The sequence below is a fragment of the Schistocerca nitens genome, chromosome 2, assembly GCF_023898315.1.
Source record: "Schistocerca nitens isolate TAMUIC-IGC-003100 chromosome 2, iqSchNite1.1, whole genome shotgun sequence".
NCBI classification, from domain to species: Eukaryota; Metazoa; Arthropoda; class Insecta; order Orthoptera; family Acrididae; genus Schistocerca; species Schistocerca nitens.
In genome coordinates, this window is record NC_064615.1 from 346,582,708 (window position 1) to 346,606,798 (window position 24,091).

The 24,091-nt window shown below is 43.8% G+C and overlaps 1 protein-coding gene across 1 annotated transcript in view; it reads left to right on the forward strand.

The window, feature by feature from the left end:
• Window positions 1-24,091, forward strand: part of LOC126236162 (rho-related GTP-binding protein RhoE-like) — a 302,277-nt gene that overhangs the window by 269,641 nt on the left and 8,545 nt on the right. Inside the window, exons 3-4 of the mRNA XM_049945248.1 lie at window positions 5,420-5,529; window positions 22,326-22,460. Of these exons, the coding sequence (XP_049801205.1) occupies window positions 5,420-5,529; window positions 22,326-22,460 (245 nt within the window). The remainder of the gene's footprint in view (window positions 1-5,419; window positions 5,530-22,325; window positions 22,461-24,091) is intronic.

The following is a 24,091-nucleotide window of genomic DNA, read 5'->3' on the forward strand; positions in this document are numbered from 1 at the left end:
TTATTTTTAAACAATATCACCTTGTCGCCGGGGTTGCCGCAGGGCCGGCCGCGGTGGTCTAGCGGTTCTAGGCGCTCAGTCCGGAACCGCGCGACTGCTACGGTCGCAGGTTCGAATCCTCCCTCGGGCATGGATGTGTGTGATGTCATTAGGTTAGTTAGGTTTAAGTAGTTCTAAGTTCTAGGGGACTGATGACCACAGATGTGAAGTCCCATAGTGCTCAGAGCCATTTGAACATTTTTTGGTTGCCGCAGGGTCTAGGACGCCTTGTCACGGTTCGCGTGGCTCCCCCCCCCCCCCCCCCCCCGTCGGAGGTTCGTGTCCTCCCTCTGGCATTGGTGTGTGTGTGTTGTCCTTAGCGTAAGTTAGTTTAAGTTAGATTAAGTAGTGTGTAATCATAGGGAACGATGATCTCAGCAGTTTGGTCCCATGGGAACTTAGCACATATTTCCAATTTCCAATACCACTAAACTAGCCAATCATCCTATGTGGGTCTTTCCATACGTTTTGTATGTTAGATCGCTAGTCTGACTTTATCTCAAAATGCCGTCAGACATTGCTAACTGGTCTCAGATCAAAGGTGTTAAAGTAATTAAATTTTTTCATTCATGTGCTTCCTCCTCTGTAGTTATTGTATAATTTTAATTTCCATAAATGTTTGGCATGTTTTCTTGTTGTCGAAATATTTTGATTATGATGTTCCTGTTTTTCTCCGATCCAACGAACGAGTAGCAGGTCTTCGGTATGGAAGTAGTCGGGGGGCGGGGAAGAAGGTTTAGTAAGTTTAGTAGGATGACAGCCGCTTACCTCACGCGGTTTTGAGGCAAATATTCACAATGTATGAGACATGGAAAGAGCCAGATAATCGTAGGATGATTTGCTTGTTTCGTGAGGCCAGACTCAAGGTGATGGTACTACTGGTACCAGGCGGGAAGGAACAGGTTCTTTACGTAATGACGATTGACTGACCTTTACGTAAAAACTTGCACTGGCATCGAAGAAAACTATGAGAATCACTCTCATACTGGACTGAGACTGTCATGCTTTATTAGGGCACGGCACAGAGATCATTTGCTAATGCGCAGTCATGACTGTACGTCATAGTCACAAATTCAAAAGTTGTCGAGAATCTAACTACAGTTAGCTGACACTAGACTCATATTAAATATCTCTTGATTTTCGTGAACTTGGTTTCGTGCCTTTTCATGCTTATCTGCAGATGAGGCAAACAGAATTTTAAATATTTGTATTTGTACCGTGATATTGGGTTCTGGAGCTTGCTAGATGCGGGAGTATGGGACGTACTGGTGTTAATATCCAACTGGTAGCTTCCATTTTGATTGCCTATCAACCAGGAAGGCAGACACTAAACACTATCATTCAGACTTTGTTACTGTTATTTTGTAATTACTGAGTGCCACCAGAAATCGGCCAGAAGGCAGCATTTGCTGTGCAACAGAATCTGCCCGTTGGATGCCCACACCAATGCCACCCATACTGCTGCATGCCCAAAATCATTCTACAAGTAAAGCACTTTAAAACCTTCGTCCAATTAAACTGGCCATGAGTCCTAACGTCAAGCAAAATGTTAATGATTTACTAGCCAATCATCCTATGTGGTTCCTTCCATACGTTTTGTATGTTAGATCGCTAGTCTGACTTTATCTCAAAATGCCGTCAGACATTGCTAACTGGTCTTAGATCAAAGGTGTTAAAGTAAATAAATTTTTTCATTCATGTGCTTCCTCCTCTGTAGTTATTGTATAATTTTAATTTCCATAAATGTTTGGCATGTTTTCTTGTTGTCGAAATATTTTGATGATGATGTTCCTGTTTTTCTCCGATCCAACGAACGAGTAGCAGGTCTTCGATATGGAAGTAGTCGGGGGGCGGGGAAGAAGGTTTCGCCATCGCCTAGAATTGAGGGGAACTTCATCGGTAGACTAAATGGCATCCCTCCTATCAGCACACAGAACACACGACGTTTAAATGTGGTGTACCGCAAGTCGGTAGCCGATCACTGCATTCTGGTGGGTCTTCACGCTGGAAGAGATAAGCACGCGTCATTATGCAGTGTCCGATACGAAGGCGAGTGAGGACTACTTACTCCCGCCTCGGAGATCGAAAGGAAGTACGCCATGGTCGAATAGTCTGTTCGACTGCCCGCAGCTTATTGTCGACCACTTCCAGCCACTGCCTTGCCCACTCAGCGAACACTCACTTTGTCACCTACGACTGCAGTAATATTTAATTTAATATACACTAACGGGGTTGTACAGTATCCATAATGGATAAACTTCATCTAACACTTGTCTCCTGTAATGATGCTTTGCATGAGAGTTTGCCATCAACAGCTTATTGAAAGGAATTTCATTCCGCTTCCGTGTTTCATCTGCGTCTCCGTCAGCAAACGACGAACAAACTTCCCTGCAACTTTATACATCTTCACTTTCACGATTGAAAGCTTACGATACAGTTCAACTTATATTCCAACCTTTTCTCCAAGTCGTCTGATGGACTGCAATTGCCGCGCACCAGATGCTTGTTTTAGTGAATGAGGGCGCCAGTAATTCAGGTCGAAGGTTTTCCTTGTTGAATATCATCTTCATATGATTGACGACAACTTATGAGCTGGAAGAACCATGCAGTAAATCGCCAGGATTTTTCTACTCAAATACACTGCCTGAAAAAAGACTAAGGCACCCAGAATACATGGTCGAATATCAATGTAACTTGGCAGACGTGCACACCTTCAGCGGATATATACACTACTTGCCATTAAAATTGCTACCCCACGATGACGTGCTAGAGACGCGAAATTTAGCCGACAGGAAGAAGATGCTGTGATATGCAAATGATTAGCTTTTCAGAGCATTCACACAAGGTTGGCGCCGGTGGCACATACAACGTGCTGACATGAGGAAAGTTTCCAACCGATTTCTCATACACAAACAGCAGTTGACCGTCGTTGCCTGGCGAAACGTTGTTGTGATGCCTCGTGTAGGGAGGAGAAACGCGTACCATCACGTTTCCGATTTTGATAAAGGTCGGATTGTAGCCTATCGCGATTGCGGTTTATCGTATCGCGACATTGCTGCTCGCGTTGGTCGAGATCCAACTATCCGCGTGGCTGTAACGGATCGTGCAGCCACGTCTCGATCCCTGAGTCAACAGATGGGGACGTTTGCAAGACAACAACCATCTGCACGAACAGTTCGACGACGTTTGCAGCAGCATAGACTATCAGCTCGGAGACCATGGCTGCGGTTTCTCTTGACGCTGCATCACAGACAGGAGCGCCTGCAATGGTGCACTCAACGACGAACCTGGGTGCACGAATGGCAAAACGTCAATTTTTCGGATGAATATAAGTTCTGTTTACAGCATCATGATGGTCGCATCTGTGTTTGGCGACATCGCGGTGAACGCACATTGGAAGCGTGTATTCGTCATCGCCATACTGGCGTATCACCCGGCGTGATGGTATGCAGTGCCATTGGTTACACGTCTCGGTCACTTCTTGTTCGCATTGACGGCACTTTGAACAGTGGACGTTACATTGCAGATGTGTTACGACCCGTGGCTCTACCCTTCATTCGATCCCTGCGAAACCCTATATTTCAGCAGGATAATGCACAACCGCATGTTGCAGGTCCTGTACGGGCCTTTCTGGATACAGAAAATGTTGGACTGCTGCCCTGGCCAGCACATTCTCCAGATCTATCACCAATTGAAAACGACTGGTCAATGGTGGCCGAGCAACTGGCCCGTCACAATACGCCAGTCACTACTCTTGATGAACTGTGGTATCGTGTTGAAGCTGCATGGGCAGCTGTACCTGTACACGCCATCCAAGCTCTGTTTGACTCAATGCCAGAGTTGATTGTTCTGGGTACTGACTTCTCAGGATCTATGCACCCAAATTGCGTGAATATGCAATCACATGTCTGTTCTAGTATAATATATTTGTCCAATGAATACCCGTTTACCATCTGCATTTCTTCTTGGTGTAGCAATTTTAATGGCCAGTAATGTAAAGGATCAGAGATGCAATTCTCTGTGATAGGTACAACCAAAGTGCGATAGCGTTGTTCGTGTTTAGGGTTATTAGGAGACCTAGCAGGGTGTATAGGGGCTTGAAGAGCATCAGATGTTGAGTGATTACCGCGAAGGACACGGAACAGCACCTGGCAGAGTTTGAAAGGGGCGTCATTGTGTTTCCGTTTGGCTGACTAGTCGAATCGTCAAATATTCAGACTTGTGGGGCATTCGAATGTGACAGTGGTCCCATGTTCTACTTCGTGGAAACCGGTTGGCAGCCAAACTCGTCATCAAGGTTCCAGCCGACCACATCTGACCACGATAAGGGATGATCACCGTATTGTGCATAAAACATTTGCACCTGCCATCCAAGAAAAATATGGACATTATGTGTTGGTCAGCGACTGGCAACAACCGGGCTAAGGAATTATGGTCCCATGCGTAACCTGCCGTTAACACCACAACATATACTATTGCGTTTGGAGGGGTGCCATTACTGGGAAACATGGACTGGCGATGAATGACGTCCCACTGCGTTCAACGTGGTTCTGCACAGTGTCAGATGATCATTGCTGGTGAATATGGCGGCGATATGGGGAGAGGTCCAAACTTCCATTGGTTTCGAGAGGCACAATTGTAAGTCACGGACATCCAACATCTTTAAGTGTTACCTTTCATGTGACAGTGTCGTGCAGCCATTTTTCAACAAGACGATGCTCGTTCACACATGACACGCGCCTCTATGAAATGTTTGCATGATTGTGAGGTACTCCTGTGGTCCGCAAGTTCCCCGATAGGTATCCAGGTTCTCAAGGGCCATTTACAACAGTTGTGGGCCAGTTTGGCTAACGAGAGTATACAACGACTTTATGACACCCATCCCAACCGAATCAGTGCTTGCAGCCATGCCAGAGGTGCTGCAACGCCATACTGATAAGTTTGTCAAACAGCTGAGTTATTTGTAAATTTTGATCTATTTTGTAATCACTGAAATTACACCTCATGGTCTCTCAACCCATGAAGCTTCATTTCGTTTCATCCTCCATTTCTGGGTACTTCATTTTTCTGTCAGGCTATGTAAAAACAGCTATGGAACGAAACGATATCAACAATAGTGTGACTCAGAAGGTTATGGTAGATAATGTGCTGCCAACGGCACATCGACGGGAGGCTTTGTTGTAGCTTAAAGAAAAAAAAACAGTAGGGTAGTTTTTTCAACAGATTTCGTATGAGTGGGTTCTTAAATCGCAGTAACCCATTCAGGCATCTTCAAAGTCTTACCTTTCTGCCTGGTACTCGCAAGCCTGCCGCAGAACCGGCGTCGCTTGTTCCTTGCTGTCGTAGCAGCTTTAACACCGCCCTCTCTGTGTGTCCACAGGCTCACCAGCTTACGACACGGTGCGACCGCTGGCCTACCAAGATGCTAAGGTGTTCCTACTCTGCTTCAGGGTCAGTGACCCAGACTCCCTCGACAATGCCGTCAACAAGGTCAGTTAAACATGTTTTATTTTCCTTCTTTTTCTTTTGTTTTTACATTTATGCGACCTTTCAGAGATCCACATCCCAATTGCATTTATCCATAATGTGTTGTTTTCTCTTCCTTTCCCTCCACTGTACCTTCATGCGTTCACTGTGTTTTTTCCTCTCCTCAGCCCATTTTGAACTTGTTTTCTTTTACTTCCAGCCTTGGAATTATTCTATCTGTAACAATATTAATCTAAACCTAATGCTACAAGTTATTTCGTCTCCTGTTGTTGTATTTCTCTGTAAATCTTTCTCCTTTTAAGTAATAACTGACTTCCTTTGACAAAGTTATTTGAGGATCTGCTCAATTAACCTGTCATTTATTCCGTATGAACGACCAAAGAATATCAGTCTCCTCTTTCTTACTTAGTCTGTTATATTCTTTCTTACTGAGTCTTATAATTAATACTTTCTAATATATTTCAGCGTGACATCTATACTTCTAGATGTCTGTCATTTTTTAGTGGTCTCAGAGTTTTCCCTGCAGTTCAGTTTATACAACTTGTCATTCAGTGTCACGCGTTCACTGGTTCTTGTTTCACCGCTGTATTGTAGTGCTTTGTATTAAGGTTTATAGATAAGCGTTCTTTTGTTGCAAACCTTCTTCGTGACATGTTCTAGCTCTTTCCGTCCCGTGGAACATTTCCTATGTCACATATATCTCCAAATCATTTACTTGGATTATTTTTGAATTTCTTTACTGTTTCTATTTGACCAATATCTGTGACTGAAAACTTTGGAAAGTTTTTAAAAATGTATGTGATACTTCGTTTTTCTGCAGAAATTCTTAATCTTGTTTTTTGGCTGTCGTTTTCAGTAGATTTAGTTGTATCACAGCATTTTTAAACTGTCTGAAAGTATAGCAAAGTGATCAGCAGACGCCAGACAATGTGATTCAACATCTTGGTTTTTTCTCTCCAGCACTACTTAATTTACTTGTTAATTCTGTTCCTTCTCCCCAGTATTATTGGCGAAAAAACTTATGTACCGACAATTTTTCATTCCATATTCTCAACATTTTCTCAAGAATGAAATTGAAAGGAATTGGAGATAATCCATCGTCTTGTCTCACTAACTGAATTCATATCGTAGGGCTTTGGTTTTTAATCAATAAATTTTATTTTTGAGCTTTTGTTTGTCGGATATTCACATGTTAGATTAACTAATTTAGTACTACCGGTAGTAGTAGTTTCCAGGGGACGCCATCATTAGTATTCTTGTTCCTCGGAACAAATTTTATCGAAAATTGCATGTTGTTCGGAATTATTTAAATGTTCGTTTGGCAATGCAGATACCCATCGCGTTTTATTCGAATTAAAATTAAAAATTGTTATTCAGGAAAGACCACATTTTTATTCTATATGTTTCTTAGTAAAACGTGGACTTCGGAGTAGCGTTTTGTTCTCAGTCTGATGCTGAACACATGCTTTTAGCACGTTCTTTATTTACATTGAGAACATGGTTCCATGTTGGTTAATAAAATGACGAACACATGTGTTGCGCAGAGTGAATAGTGAGTAAATTTTCCTTGTTTTCTACCTTCCCTGGTTCCGGCTTTAGAGGAAGAATGAGCTGCCATTCCTCTACAAATATTCAATTACGTCACTGAATGTGTCCCCAGCAGAGGTCAAGCTCTCATAAAAAAGAAGAGTGGACATACCCCATATTAATATCGAGTCTACATCTTCATCTACATACATACTCCGCAATCCACCATACGGTGCGTGGCGGAGGGTACCTCGTACCAAAACTAACATCTTCTCTCCCTGTTCCACTCCCAAACAGAACGAGGGAAAAATGACTGCCTATATGCCTCTGTACGAGCCCTAATCTCTCTTATCTTATCTTTGTGGTCTTTCCGCGAAATTTAAGTTGGTGGCAGTAAAATTGTACTGCAGTCAGCCTCAAATGCTGGTTCTCTAAATTTCCTCAGTAGCGATTCACGAAAAGAGCGCCTCCTTTCCTCTAGAGACTCCCACCCGAGTTCCTGAAGCATTTCCGTAACACTCGCGTGATGATCAAACCTACCAGTAACAAATCTAGCAGCCCGCCTCTGAATTGCTTCTATATCCTCCCTCAATCCGACCTGATAGGGATCCCAAACGCTCGAACAGTACTCAAGAATAGGTCGTATTAGTGTTTCATAATCGGTCTCCTTTACAGATGAACCACATCTTCCCAAAATTCTGCCAATGAACCGAAGACGACTATCCGCTTCCCCACAACTGCCATTACATGCTTTTCCCATTTCATATCGCTCTGCAATGTTACGCCCAAATATTTAATCGACGTGACTGTGTCAAGCGCTACACTACTAATGGAGTATTCAAACATTACAGGATTCTTTTTCCTATTCATCTGCATTAATTTACATTTATCTATATTTAGATTTAGCTGCCATTCTTTACACCAATCACAAATCCTGTCCAAGTCATCTTGTATTCTCCTACACTCACTCAACGACGACACCTTCCCGTCCACCACAGCATCATCAGCAAACAGCCGCACATTGCTATCCACCCTATCCAAAAGATCATTTATGTAGATAGAAAACCACAGCGGACCTACCACACTTCCCTGGGGCACTCCAGATGATACCCTCACCTCCGATGAACACTCACCATCGAGGACAACGTGCTGGGTTCTATTACCTAACAAGTCTTCGAGCCACTCACATACTTGGGAACCAATCCCATATGCTCGTACCTTAGTTAGGAGTCTGCAGTGGGGCACCGAAACAAACGATTTCCGGAAGTTAAAGGAATATGGCATCCGTCTGATACCCTTCATCCATGGTTCGCAAGATGCCATGTGAGTAGGTTCCGGGTACTGTTGATCAAATAGTGTGTTCTATGTGTAGAATTGTTCATGCAGCAAAGGTGGGATCGAGGTACTATGTCCTGGCAATCATTATGAAGAACTGTAATTCACACATCATCGCTAGCTGAGCGAGAGCTAAGACCTGCTAGCACAAATAAATCTCGCGATCTCCATCAATGGATGCTTGTTGTTTGCGTGGAGAATCTGGAGGAGGCTTTTATCCAACATTAGATGCCCATTGGGTGAGCATGATGATATATGATGATGAGATGAAGCTATTTGGAGGGACATCAAATAATTTGTCGTGCTTGTGTAGAATTTATCAAGGCAGAGTAAACATACACTGAGGACCCAAAGAAACTGGTACATCTGCCTAATATCGTGTAGGGGCCCCGCGAGCACGCAAAAAGTGCCACAACACGACGTGGCATGCACTCGACTAATGTCTGAAGTAGTGCTGGAGGGAAGTGTCACCATGAATTCTGCAGGGCTGTCCGTAAGTCCGTAAGAGTACGAGGGAGTGGAGATCTCTTCTGAACAGCACGTTGCAAGGCATCCCAGATATGCTCAATAATGTTCATGTCTGGGGAGTTCGGTGGCCAGCGGAAGTGTTTAAACTCAGAAGAGTGTTCCTGAAGCCACTCTTTAGCAATTATGGACGTTTGGGGTGTCGCGTTGTCCTAATGGAATTGGCCAAGTCCGTCGCAATGCTCAATGGGCATGAATGGTTGCAGGTGACCAGACAGGATGCTTACGCACCTGTCACCAGTCAGAGTCGTATCTAGATGTATCATGGGTCCTATATGACTCCAACTGCACACACCCCCGCCGTTACAGAACTTCCACCAGCTTGAACAGTCCCCTGCTGCGTGGATTTCTGAGGTTGTCTCCATACCCATACACGTCCATCCACTCAGTACAGTTTGAGACGAGACTCGTCCGAGCAGGCAGCTTGTTTCCTGTCATCAACAGTACAATGTCGGTGTTGACGGATCCAGGCGAAGAGTAGAGCTTTGTGTAATGCAGTCATTAAGGTTGTACGGGAGGGCCTTCAGCTCCGAAAGCTCATATCGATGATGTCTTGCTGAATGCGCACGCTGGCATTTGTTGATGGCCCAGCACTGAAATTTGCGAAAGGGTTGCACTTCTGTCACATTGAACGATTCTCTTCAGTCGTCGTTGGTCCCGTTCATGGAGGATCTTTTACTGGCCGCAGCGATGTCGGAGATTTGATGTTTCACCGGATTTCTGATGTTCACGGTACACTCGTGAAATGGTCGTCAGGGAAAATCCCCATTTCACCGCTACCTCGGAGATGCTGTTCCCATCACTCGTGCGCCGACTGTAACACCACGTTGAAACTCACTTGTATCTAGATAACCTACCGTAACAGCAGCAGTAAACAATCTAACAACTGCGCCAGACACCTGTCTTATGTAGGCCTTGCCGACCGGAGCGCCGTATTCTGCCTGTTTAGATATCTCTGTATTTGAATACACATGCCTATACCAGCTTCTTTGGCGGTTCAGTGTATGGATCTCAGAAGTAAAGTCGTACAACGCACCTGTTGAAATAAAGATTAACAAACGGCAGTGACTGTGTTTTGATAAAGACAAAAATTTGACATACTTGTGAAATTTCGGTCCGACGTGTACTACACGCTCTACAATAGCTCAGTAGTGTTGTAAAGGCGCCTGTACTCCGTAAAATGTTAACACGTGCGTGGATGTTTGTGTACTGTGGAATGTATAGAGCTCATGCAGTTGATTAAGAAAGGCGCGCACGCAGCGAAAATTGCCCGTTGAGACGGCGCCGACAGGAGGCGCTCGGCTCTCCTTTTATGGGCCCACTTTCACTGGGGCGCGTGCCCTTCTCTGACCCACAACAAGCAAGGCAGCCAGTGGGCACGGCCGGGCAGCGGCGCCGTCAGATCCTCAGCTCTGGTAACCATGTGGCACTGTGGCGCGGCATCTCATCTGTCGGTTGCCATGCAGCGGACGGAGGACAGTGTAGTGTTTCTCAAGGAGAGAACTGTTATAACATCTAATATAAATTTAAGTCTTAGTTAATCTTTTCTGAAAGTATTTAACTGAGGTGGACGATAAACAGTACATACAACAAGACAACAGAATATTCTTAAATGTAATGGTACACAGTTTAGATAGGTCGATCGTATAAATGATAAGACATTTATGTCACAATTGGAGTAACGGAAGGGATCACTTGGGTGAAAACATTCTAAGTAATCAAGGAATAAACAAAAAAAAGAAAATGTCGTGTGGCTAGGGCCTCCCGACGTGTAGACCGTTCGCCTGGTGCAGGTCTTTAGATTTGACGCCACTTCGGCGACCTGCGCGTCGATGGGGATGAAATAATGATGATTAGGACAACACAACAACCAGTCCCTGAGCGGAGAAAATCTCTGACGCAGACGGGAATCGAACCCGGGTCCTTAGGATTGACATCCTGCGCGCTGACCATTTCTTTTTTTTTAACTCTCATTTTGTTCGTTTCCGTTCGTTGTATGTGCTCGGGGAGGACGTCGCAAGACACCCGTTTCAGTTCGTCGTTGATCCGTTAACTCAGTTTTTTTTATTACAGAAGGTAGCTAACCCTCTGACTGAACAAGCTGAGTTACCGTGCCGGCACCAATCAGCTACCGGGGGCGGACAATCAAGGAATGATCAGTGTGGTAATGGAGCGAACCCTGTGTTATTCAAATGTGCTCGGAGAGTATCTTTCGGGAAGCACTGGTGAGACAGAAAATGGCGGAAAGGTTAATGGAGTCTTCTTCAACAACATTTGCTATGCTCATGGTACATTGAGGTGGCAAAAGTCATAGTATAGCGATTTGCATGTATACAGGGTGGTCCATTGATCGTGACCGGGCCAAATATGTCACGAAATAAGCGTCAAACGAAAAAACTACAAAGAACGAAACTTGTCTAGCTTGAAGGCGGAAACCAGATGGCGCTATGGATGGCCCGCTACATGGCGCTGCCATAGGTCAAACGGATATCAACTGCGTTTTTTTTTAATAGGAACCCCCATTTTTTATTACATATTCGTGTAGTACGTAAATAAATATGAATGTTTTAGTGCAATGACCGCAGGTCAAATGCACCGCATTGTCATACCCCGAGGTGATTTAAACCCGTAAACCGCCCACCAGAGCGTTGTTTCACCATCTAACAGCATTATCCTTAATTTATGACCTTTAGTGTAGTTCCCTTGTGTGGGGTTGGGCATCTCGGCTATCACCTCTTCCAACGTTGCTGTGGTTACTGACGACTAAAGTTACGCTTTGTTTCTACTAAGACAGCATCGCCTGGAAGATTTAGCGCTTTCGAAAACTTTTGTATTCTGAAATCGTAGACACTTTTAAGGTTTAAAACTGTGTCCCCAAGCTCGTTATGTCTTCAGACAAAGACTCACCATAGAGGCTATGACCTGGTACGGCTGTTTACTACACTGATAGCTAGTTTTCATCTTCCTACTAATTCCCCTCGAATGCTCTGGATGTGGCACATATCGCGAAAGGTAATCGAGAGATCCCAGTTTCCCGAAAAACGTAGTACTTTCCTTATTTACACGAAGAAAAAGATAAAAAATTCTCCTTCCTGTGTCAAAGAATTCGAACTGCACTGTTATTCTGCAAATTTTAAATTCTCTGTTTCAGTAGAAATCGTTGCTGGTTTTTTCAGACTTTCTTGCACGCTACGGTACTCTTATATTTATTTTTCTTAAAACAATAAATGACAGCTCGTTTTCCTATTTATCAGGCTCTGGGATGGTACCCCAGTTGCTATAGTAATAACGTCTGAAGATGTACTACACGTTCCAGTCACATTGTTATAATTCGATGTAAATATACATTGACCGCTCACAGACTACACGTGGTAGCACTAGCAATGGACGGTGTTTAAAGCGGATAACAGCGCAGCCTTTATCGTAAATTGCAAACGGAGTGGTTAATATGACGTCCTAACGGACATGATCATTGGCTTCCAGGCCAGGGGTGGCTGCATTTCCGAAACGCCTGTGTTAGTACACTGCTCCCGTGCCGCTATGGTTAGAGTGCACCGTGCATGGCAAAATGGCGCTATCCAAAACTGGTGTCGAAGCAGTTGTGGTGCACCACAGGCCATAGATAGCAGGGGTGAACGACAGCAGTTGCTTGCCTAGATGAACGAAGAGGCTACCTGCGAACGTCGCTGCGTGTGGGTCTCCACAGCAGGCGCCTGGTTGATGCACCCATGCTGACTGTTGTTCATCGGCGACGACGACTGGAAATTGCACACCAGTGCCGCAACTGGACGTCCAATGAGTGACCGACGTTTTATGCGCCATTGAACACATTACCGTTGTTGGGTTGGGTTGATTTGGGGGGAAGAGACCAAACAGCGAGGTCATCGGTCTCATCGGATTAGGGAAGGAAATCGGTCGTGCCCTGTCAAAGGAACCATCCCGGCATTTTCCTGAAGCGATTTAGGGAAATCACGGAAAACCTAAATCAGGATGGCCGGACGCGGGATTGAACCGTCACTCTCCCGAATGCGAGTCCAGTGTGCTAACTAACCACTGCGCCACCTCGCTCGGTGAGATGGCCGTTGTCGTGTACAGTGTCAAACGTCTGAAAGCAAAAGCCTTGCATGCGTTATGGCCAAGCGTTTGTTATCATGGCATTCCCTGGATGGTCTCGTCATTCTAGAAGGCACAATGGATCAACATAAGGATGCATCTATACTTAGGTACCATGCCCACCCCTACATGCAGTTTCTTTTTCCTCGGCATTACGGCATCTACCACTAGAACAGTGCAACATATCACACAACTTGCAGTGTACGTGCGTGGTTCGAAGAGCACGAGGATGAATTGCCCATACCCATACTGCCCCAGCCACAACAATACTTGGATTTAAACCCGATCGAGAATCTGTGTGGCCAGCTCGATCGGGCTGTTCGCGCCATGGATCCTCAACCGAGAAACCTAACGCAGCTGGCCACAGCACTGGAGTCGACATGGCTCCAAATCCATGTCGATACCTTTTCCTGCATGTATCGCGCTACAAAAGGTGGTTATTCAGACTTTTGACTGGTTGTCCCATTAATGTGACTGGACAGTGCAGAAGCTCCATAAAGCGTGTAGGTCGCTGTACTCTCTGCACTGCAACAGTTGGTTTGACCAACCATGCGCACCGACACACTGTCCCCATAACCTATTATATGCGTACATGATAGAAATTAATTACATCGAGCGACAAATGGAATTGAATTCGTATACACTCATGCTCATAAATTAAGGATAATGCTGATACATGGTGAAACAGCCCTCTGGTGGGCGGTTTTCGGGTATAAATCACCTCAGGGTATGACCATGAGGTGCATTTGACCTGCGGTCTTCGCACAGTGGCGCTGGCAGCAGTCCACGTACTCAGAAGTGTGTCGGTGCATGTCAGAGTACGTTGCAGCGAGTAAGTGTGCAGACGTGCTAATGGTGACTGTGTGTTGAAAATGGCTCAAAGAACTCATATTGATGACGTTATGAGGGGTGGAATACTAGGGCGACTGGAGGCTGGTCAAACACAGCAGGTCGTAGCACAGGTCCTCCGTGTGCCACAAAGTGTGATCTCAAGATTATGGCAACGGTTCCACCAGACAGGAAACGTGTCCAGGCGCTACAGTACGGGATGTCCACAGTGTACAACACCACAAGAAGACCGATATCCCACCATCTGTGCCCTCATACGGCCACGGAGTACTGCAGGTAGCCTTGCTCGGGACCTTAATACAGACACTGGAACAGTTGTCTCCAGACACACTGTTTACAGACGACTGAACAGACATGGTTTATTCACCTGGAGACCTGCAAGGTGCATTCCACTGACCCGTGGTCACAGGAGAGCCCGTAAAGCCTGGTGTCAAGAACACAGTACATGGTCATTGGAACAGTGGTCCCAGGTTATGTTCAAGGAGGAGTCCAGGTATAGTCTGAACAGTGATTCTCGCAGGGTTTTCATCTGGCGTGAACTAGGAACCAGTCACCAACCCCTTAATGTCCTTGAAAGGGACCTGTATGGAGGTCGTGGTTTGATGGTGTGGGGTGGGATTCTGACTGGTGCACGTACACCCCTGCATGTCTTTGACAGAGGAACTGTAACAGGTCAGGTGTATTGGGACGTCATTTTGCACCAGCATGTCCACCTTTTTAGGGGTGCAGTGGGTCCCACCTTCCTCCTGATGGATGATAACGCACGGCCCCACCGAGCTGCCATCGTGGAGGAGTACTTTGAAACAGAAGATATCATGTGAATGGAGTGGCCTGCCTGTTCTCAAGACAATCCCCATCGAGCTCGTCTGGCATGCTCTCGCTCGACGTATCGCTGTAAGTCTTCAAACCCCGAGGACACTCCAGGAGCTCTGACAGGCACTGGTGCAAGAATGGGAGGCTATACCCCAGGAGCTGCTCGACCACCTGATCCAGAGTATGCCTACGCGTTGTACGGCCTGTGTAAGTGTGCATGGTGATCACATCCCTTATTGATGTCGGGGTACATGGGCGGGAAGCATTGGCGTTTTATAGCACATGTGTTTCGGGACCGTTTTCTCAACTTATCACCAATACTGTGGACTTACAGATCTGTGTCGTGTGTGTTCCCTATGTGCCTATGCGATTAGCGCCAGTTTTGTTCTGTGCCACATTGTGTGGCACCACATTCTGCAATCATCCTTAATTTACGAGCATGAGTGTAGATTTGGTGTCACTAGTGTTAGTATAGGTGTAGATACCGAGTGTCCTTATGCAGAGGTAAGTCATTCGACGGCGGATCAAATTCCCATCCGGTGATCCATGCTTAGGTTCCCTTGAATTCCCTAAACCCCTTAAGGTGAATGACGGGTGGTTCCTTTCATGGGTACCACCGACTTCCTTTCTCATCCTTTGCAATCCGAGCTTGAGCATAGCCTCTAATGAGCTCCTCGTCAAAGTGACGTCAAACCCTAACCTCTACATCTGATCCGTTTTAATTGATTGGTATGTGATAAGTAACATATACGTCGATTTTTGTAAGACTGCTTGGAGTCATACTTAATAAAATTATGTATTTCCTTCCAGACGAATGACATGTGTCCATCAGAAACAAACAAAATGATTCTACTTGTATATACACCGTAACGCGTATCCACAGGACATGTGGCCTGTAATTGAAGAAGTGTCATGATGATCTCTCCATTGGCAAAAGATTCCAGAATAGTCCCCCATTCGGATCTCCGGGAGGGAACTGCCAAGGGGGAGGTTACCATGAGAAAAAGATTGAATAATCAACGAGAGGATAACGTTCTAAGAGTCGGGGGGTGGAATGTCAGAAGCTTGAACGTGGTAGGGAAAGTAGAAAATCTGAAAAGGGAAATGCAAAGGCTCGATCTAGATATAGTAGGGGTCAGTGAAGTAAAGTGGAAGGAAGACAAGGATTTCTGGTCAGATGAGTATCGGGTAATATCAACAGCAGCAGAAAATGGTATAACAGGTGTAGGATTCGTTGTGAATAGGAAGGTAGGGCAGAGGGTGTGTTACTGTGAACAGTTCAGTGACCGGTTTGTTCTAATCAGAATCGACAGCAGACCAACACCGACAACGATAGTTCAGGTATACATGCCGACCTCGCAAGCTGAAGATGAACAGATAGAGGAAGTGTATGAGGATATTGAAAGGGTAATGCAGTATGTAAAGGGGGACGAAAATCTAATAGACATGGGCGACTGGAATGCAGTTGTAGGGGAAGGAGTAGAAGAAAAGGTTACAGGAGAATATGGGCTTGGGACGAGGAATGAAAGAGGAGAAAGACTAATTGAGTTCTGTAACAAGTTTCAGCTAGTAATAGCGAATGCCCTGTTCAAGAATCACAAGAGGAGGAGGTATACTTGGAAAAGGCCGGGAGGTACGGGAAGATCTCAATTAGATTACATCATGGTCAGATAGAGATTCCGAAATCAGATACTGGATTGTAAGGCGTACCCAGGAGCAGATATAGACTCAGATCACAATATAGTAGTGATGAAGAGTAGGCTGAAGTTCAAGACATTAGTCAGGAAGAATCTATACGCAAAGAAGTGGTATACGGAAGTACTAAGGAATGACGAGATACGATTGAAGTTCTCTAACGCTATAGATACAGCAATAAGGAATAGCGCAGTAGGCAGTACAGTTGAAGAGGAATGGACATCTCTAAAAAGGGCCATCACAGAAGTTGGGAAGGAAAACATAGGTACAAAGAAGGTAGCGGCGAAGAAACGATGGGTAACAGAAGAAATACTTCAGTTGATTGATGAAAGGAGGAAGTACAAACATGTTCCGGGAAAATCAGGAATACAGAAATACAAGTCGCTGAGGAATGAAATAAATAGGAAGTGCAGGGAATCTAAGACGAAATGGCTGCAGGAAAAATGTGAAGACATCGAAAAAGATATGATTGTCGGAAGGACAGACTCAGCATACAGGAAAGTCAAAACAACCTTTGGTGACATTAAAAGCAACGGTGGTAACATTAAGAGTGCAACGGGAATTCCACTGTTAAATGCAGAGGAGAGAGCAGATAGGTGGAAAGAATACATTGAAAGCCTCTATGAGGGTGAAGATTTGTCTGATATGATAGAAGAAGAAACAGGAGTCGATTTAGAAGAGATAGGGGATCCAGTATTATAATCGGAATTTAAAAGAGCTTTGGAGGACTTACGGTCAGATAAGGCAGAAGGGATAGATAATATTCCATCAGAATTGCTAAAATCATTGGGGGAAGTGGCAACAAAACGACTATTCACGTTGGTGTGTAGAATATATGAGTTTGGCGTCATACCATCTGACTTCCGGAAAAGCATCATCCACACAATTCCGCAGACGGCAAGAGCTGACAAGTGCGAGAATTATCGCACAATCAGCTTAACAGCTCATGCATCGAAGCTGCTTACAAGAATAATATACAGAAGAATGGAAAAGAAAATTGAGAATGCGCTAGGTGACGATCAGTTTGGCTTTAGGAAAAGTAAAGGGACGAGAGAGGCAATTCTGACGTTACGGCTAATAATGGAAGCAAGTCTAAAGAAAAATCAAGACACTTTCATAGGATTTGTCGACCTGGAAAAAGCGTTCGACAATATAAAATGGTGCAAGCTGTTCGAGATTCTGAAAAAAGTAGGGGTAAGCTATAGGGAGAGACGGGTCATATACAATATGTACAACAACCAAGAGGGAATAATAAGAGTGGACGATCAAGAACGAAGTGCTCGTATTAAGAAGGGTGTAAGACAAGGCTGTAGCCTTTCGCCCCTACTCTTCAATCTGTACATCGAGGAAGCAATGATGGAAATAAAAGAAAGGTTCAGGAGTGGAATTAAAATACAAGGTGAAAGGATATCAATGATACGATTCGCTGATGACATTGCTATCCTGAGTAAAAGTGAAGAAGAATTAAATGATCTGCTGAACGGAATGAACAGTCTAATGAGTACACAGTATGGTTTGAGAGTAAATCGGAGAAAGACGAAGATAAGAGAAGTAGACGAAGGTAATGAGAAGTAGTAGAAATGAGAACAGCGAGAAACGTAACATCAGGATTGATGGTCACGAAGTCAATGAAGTTAAGGAATTCTGCTACCTAGGCAGTAAAATAACCAATGACGGACGCAGCAAGGAGGACATCAAAAGCAGACTCGCTATGGCAAAAAAGGCATTTCTGGCCAAGAGAAGTCTACTAATATCAAATACAGGCCTTAATTTGAGGAAGAAATTTCTGAGGATGTACGTCTGGAGTACAGCATTGTATGGTAGTGAAACATGGACTGTGGGAAAACCGGAAGAGAAGAGAATCGAAGCATTTGAGATGTGGTGCTATAGACGAATGTTGAAAATTAGGTGGACTGATAAGGTAGGGAATGAGGAGGTTCTACGCAGAATCGGAGAGGAAAGGAATATGTGGAAAACACTGATAAGGAGAAGGGACAGGATGATAGGACGTCTGCTAAGACATGAGGGAATGACTTCCATGGTACTAGAGGGAGCTGTAGAGGGCAAAAACTGTAGAGGAAGACAGAGATTGGAGTACGTGAAGCAAATAATTGAGGACGTAGGTTGCAAGTGCTACTCTGAGAATAATGACAAAAAAGGTAACATCCGTAACTGACGCTGTGTTTCCAACAGCGCAATGCGGATTTTGAAGCAAGATTCATAAACAAAGGGAACGTCTTACATCGATGAAAAAATTGATTAAATATTTTCTAATAGGTTGGAACTTTAGTTGATTCAGTTTGCATTCAGGCGCGATGCAGTTCACAGCCATGTGTATTCACGCTTCTGTTACATGAAAAATTTGCCTTGTCGCGGCGATTAACAGTCTTTTTGATTTAGTTGCCTTCCAAACCACGTGATATTCTCTTTAAAATGAGGAAGCAAAAGTTCGTGAGGACTGCTGCATCAAGTGTCATAGAGAATCTTAAACACCCAGAAATACTTTTTTTTATTGTTGAAAAGAATATTGTATTTTTTTTGGTTTGGAAAAACAGTACTAGAACACCTACTGAAGAAATATGTGGCAGTACTGTAGCAAACGAGTAGTACGCAGTTTTTGGTCTAGTCGTTAGCGTCACTGTCTCTGGACCACTTTTCACTTCATGGCGTGTTGGTGCAGCAACCAGTATGCGGAATATGATTCGCGCAATACAAGACATTTTCAAAGTTTCCAGTGTAGTGTTGGTAAGTGGGTTTTCGATGCTATGATTATGACATAAAAAAAAGTAGAATGCCCCCGTCGTGTATAGTAAAAGAAATCGAAGCAAGTGTGTACTAAATTAGTGAGTGTTTCAAAATTCATGTTACAGACTTCTAGAGGTTGTAGAGGGGACTTAGTGGATCAAGTTTTACATCGGAACCCATGTTCGTAAATTCAACCAAATACCTAGGATTTACAATTACGAACAACTTAAATTGGAAAGAACACATAGAAAATATCGTGGGGACGGCGAACCAAAGACTGCGTTTTACTGGCAGAACACTTAGAAGATGAAACAGATACACTAAAGAGACTGCCTACGCTACGATTGTCCGTCATCTTTTGGTGTGCTGCTGCTCGATGTGGGATCCTTACCAGATAGGATTAACGGAATGTATCGAGAAAGTTCAAAGAAGGGCAGCACGTTTCGTATTATCGAGAAAAAGGGGAGCGAGTGTCACGGACATGATACTGAATATGGGGTGGACATCACTGAAACAAAGGCGTTTCTCGTAGAGGCAGGATCTTCTCACAAATTTCAGCCAGGAGAAACAATCATCATAATAAAACATGGTAAATCAGAGCTTACACGGAATGATGTAGGTGTTCGTTTCTCCACAGTCTGCTGGCCGCTGTGGCCGAGCGACTCTAGGCGCTACAGTCTGGAACCGCGCGACCGCTACGGTCGCAGGTTCGAACCCTGCCTCGGGCCTGGATGTGTGTGATGTCTTTAGGTTAGTTATGTTTAAGTAGTTCTAAGTTCTAGGGGACTGATGACCTCAGAAGTTAAGTCCCATAGTGCTCAGAGATATTTGAACCATTCTTTTTTCTCCACACGCAGTTAGAGAGTGGAATAACAGAATTATTGTGATAGTGGTTCGATGAAACCTCTGCCAACTGCTTAAATGTGATTTGCAGAGTAGCCATGTAGATGTAGATGAAGATGTCCTCCAAGGACCCTACAGAGCGTCAAATTATAGGCGTTGGCGCATATGCAGTGTGATGCCGTGATGATGTTACAAACCTTCGAGGACGACGTACAGGGATAAATGCATCAATTTCAGTAGGGATCTCTGTACCGGAACGGAGTCGAATGTTGTAAGCGAAAACCCTTTTGATACCTCTGACAGTGGAATACATGCACTGGTTCAAATGGCTCTGAGCACCATACGACTTAACTTCTGAGGTCATCAGTCGCCTAGAACTTAGAACCAATTGAACCTAACTAACCTAAGGATATCACACACATCCATGCCCGAGGCAGGATTAGAAACTACGACCGTAGCGGTCGCTCGGCTCCAGACTGTAGCACCTAGAACCGCACGGCCACTCCGGCCGGTACATTCACTGGTACTGTTGCTAAGAATGTAAGAATGTGGGGTATGAAAGCTGCAGATGCGGTAGAAGGTGTCAGGACAAGAGAAATACCTAGTAAACTTGGACTGTAAAATGCATTCCTGAGGAACTATGAGCACTTGTTCATGTTAGCTAGTGTGAAGCACATCTCCTCTATTCAATAAGTGCTCGTAGCCCTTAAGGAATGAATTTTAGAGACCATGTTTAGTAAACACTTTTTCTTGTTTTGGACAATACTACCACCTCTGAAAGTTGCATACACAACATTCTTAGCAACAGCAGTATCGGTATATGTATTCCACTGTTGCTAGTAACTTTCGGCCAGAGACCCTTAACTCATATTGATACATTTATCCGTCTCCAACATTCTTGAAAGCCTGTAATATCATGACAGAATCACACTATTTATATATGCATACATTTACAGGCGCTCTGTAGCGTCGTCGTATACGTTTCTGGACATGTGTTCCTATGTAAAACTTGTTCTACTAAGTCCGTTCTACGACCTCTGGAAATGTGTAACTTGGATTGTGAAACCCTCTGTATATTGTATCAAACCGGAGAAAAAAGAACGGCGGATGCAACGTATTTACCACGGCTATTTACAAACTTGATCCTGCCTTGTTTCCACTGGTCTACGTTACACAGTCCCGCAAGGTTATCTGGTGTTACTGCTGTTAACATATGACATGAGATCATACTTGCTTAAATTTATTTTACCATATATGGTGCCCTAATCATGCTACCTAAAACCCACTTACCTACACTATACTGGTCAATCTGAAGATGCATTGCGTTAGGCGAAACATGCATCATGATTAAATAAAGCAATAAAATCAATTAGGCAATCAGTTCACCACAATGCCTTAGTTATTCCGCCTTATCTTCATCGATGTGCAACTTGTCCAAGTATCGGCAAATAGAAAGGCTTGCACAAGGCGGCAGAACAACCTAAGGAGGGATCGCCCAGCCAGTAATGCCATACGGAGATTTTATTTCATAGTAAATGCGCACATATTTTACCCGATGGCAATGCATTCCTTATGCATCTTGTTTTATAAGTTTTACATCTTTCTTCCCATACACAAGATATTAATCAGTAGGTCACTTGTTTATTTTTCACATCAAAACCCATCTGTACATCTTTCATATACATTGCACAGATACATTCAAAACATAATAATGAGTTCTGTGCACCAGAACACTCGCTCTGAGGAACTCACTGTAAAGAAAATCCGTAATATAATCGGTAAAATACATATCCACCCTGTATAGGACAGTGTTACCAAAACCTCACAACAAAGGGCAGTAATCTGAGCAAGTGTTGACAGAGCTTTGACAGTAAAATGAGAGTCTTGTATCTGTTCGTGACAGAGATGGAAACACAGTGGGAAGCACCCTGATGGTCCCAACTGGCTGCCAGTGACAGTGTTTTATGCTTGCAATTGGAGGCAGAGACGGCAGCACTGCAACGAGAAGCTAGTGTGGCTGTCAATAAAAGCGTTCTTTGTGTGTTTAGTGGTGCCATGTGAAGAGGTGTGACTGTTTGTATGAGCTTCTTCTAACAGCGTTGTCTCTGTACTGTTACCAGTAGATGTGGCACCACTGCATCAGCACATTGTAGTCCTTTGTGAAGGCTAATAACTGTAGTGAATGCTCTCTTAGTGGTTACCAGCTTGGCGGCAACTCAATGGTGAAAGTATTTTGCTACCAGTAAAGAGATTGTGTATTTTGTAATGATACCTATAAATCTGGCAGCATTGTGCCAACTCAGCGGTGACCCTGCTAGTTTTCCAGTAACAGTGTTGCCTTATTTTTCTTGCAGTGGTACCCTGAGATCCGGCAACACTGCGATAATACACCGGTGATCCTGTGTGGCTGCCAGAGTGACCTCCGCACAGACCCTACCACCGTCTCCAGCCTCGCCAAGCAGAGGCGCACACCTGTCTCCTCTGAACAGGTGAGGACCACAAGTTGTCGCCCTCTGGCAATACTGTAATGGACAGTGCAGATTTGGTTCTATATTAGATCTGATGCTGACAAACATACTTATTGATTCCTATTTGTACTTTACCACTGTTGCCTATACCGATCAATATGTTGCATGTCAGGCATGGCTGGTTAAATGCTGTACAGTTATCTAACTGCCTGAAGCAATGTTTGTAATTCTGGTTAATATGACATACCATTTTTTTGTCATATATGGATCTAAGGAGGAAACAGTTTCGCATCCCCATCGTTCTCCAACCTAGTGGTATCTTAACATGCCACATGTAGTCCACACGAAAAAGTGCCAGGAAATACATGACAAAACAGGTTCCTGCTTGGAAGAATTTTTCCGGGCAAGCATATATTATGCTGCAGATTGCTTAAAGAAATTCCTTAACTTACTACTTTGGCTGAAGCCCAGCTAGGATGTAGGCTGAATCTATGTAATTTTTTTTAAATTGTGCATGTCTAAGCTACTGGCCACATATTCTAGGGGAGGAAAACCAACCTGATTTACAATGGTGTGATGTACTTCAGTTCATGAACAATGACACTAGCTTGGCTCCTGCAATGTGCCTATGACTAATTCCCTGTCTCATACTTCACAGAATACATCACACAGTCATGTGGTATCTCCACCCTTCGTTGTTGTGACAGCTTGAACTCTGCCCAAGACACCTTCTATGAAGTGTTAGAATGTCTCTGGAGGAATGGTAGACCATTGTTCCAGGGAAGGTACTGATTTTGGTTGTTGAATTGTGAAACAAAGTCGACTTTCGAACTTATCCTGAAGGCCTTCTGTTGGGTTCGCATATGAACTTTGGCCATGCCAGTCATTTGCAGGGCATTATTGACAACAAACCATTGTCTTACTGCAGAAGATGCTTCATGATAGGTTGCATAGTCATACTTGTAATCTTACCCTACCGCATGTCACTATTAAAATTCTCTATTTGCACAAATTTTGAAAGCTTCAAGAGGCATAAGATATACAAAAGAATAACTTTATACTTATCTCCATTATCTCATTGTTGTTTTTGATGACTGAAAGTCTTGACTAAGGGTACATTCTTGCAGCTGAAATTTCGATTTTGGAGGTTCTTGGTGACTAAATAACTGATGAAGATTCGGCTGTATTTTTCTTGAATTTTACTCTTTGTCACATCTTTCTACATCACACTGTTTGTACATTCTCCACATTCAAAATAACCAATAATTACATTGTTGGTGACAAACTTAGAAAACGTCTACTTCCATTAGAGGCACGCCCACCACTCCTTACATTCTGCAATACTCACATTATTCCAAAGAGTTTACAAAGCAAAAGAGTTTACAAACTTTCTTTACCAAAGAAGAATCATCTCTAAAATACATCATTATTTGGTAAATAAAACTAGAAATAAATTTAATAACTACCATTAAATTGTGCAATTAATAATATGAATTTTATGTATGCCACAAAGTTTGTAATTTTAATTAACTTTAAAAGAAGAGTAATTCTAACTGTTAGTACATATCGATTGTAACACATTAATTTCTTTTTTATACATTTTCGCCTGAAATATAATACATCATATACAAAATCATATGAATTCCTTTTAT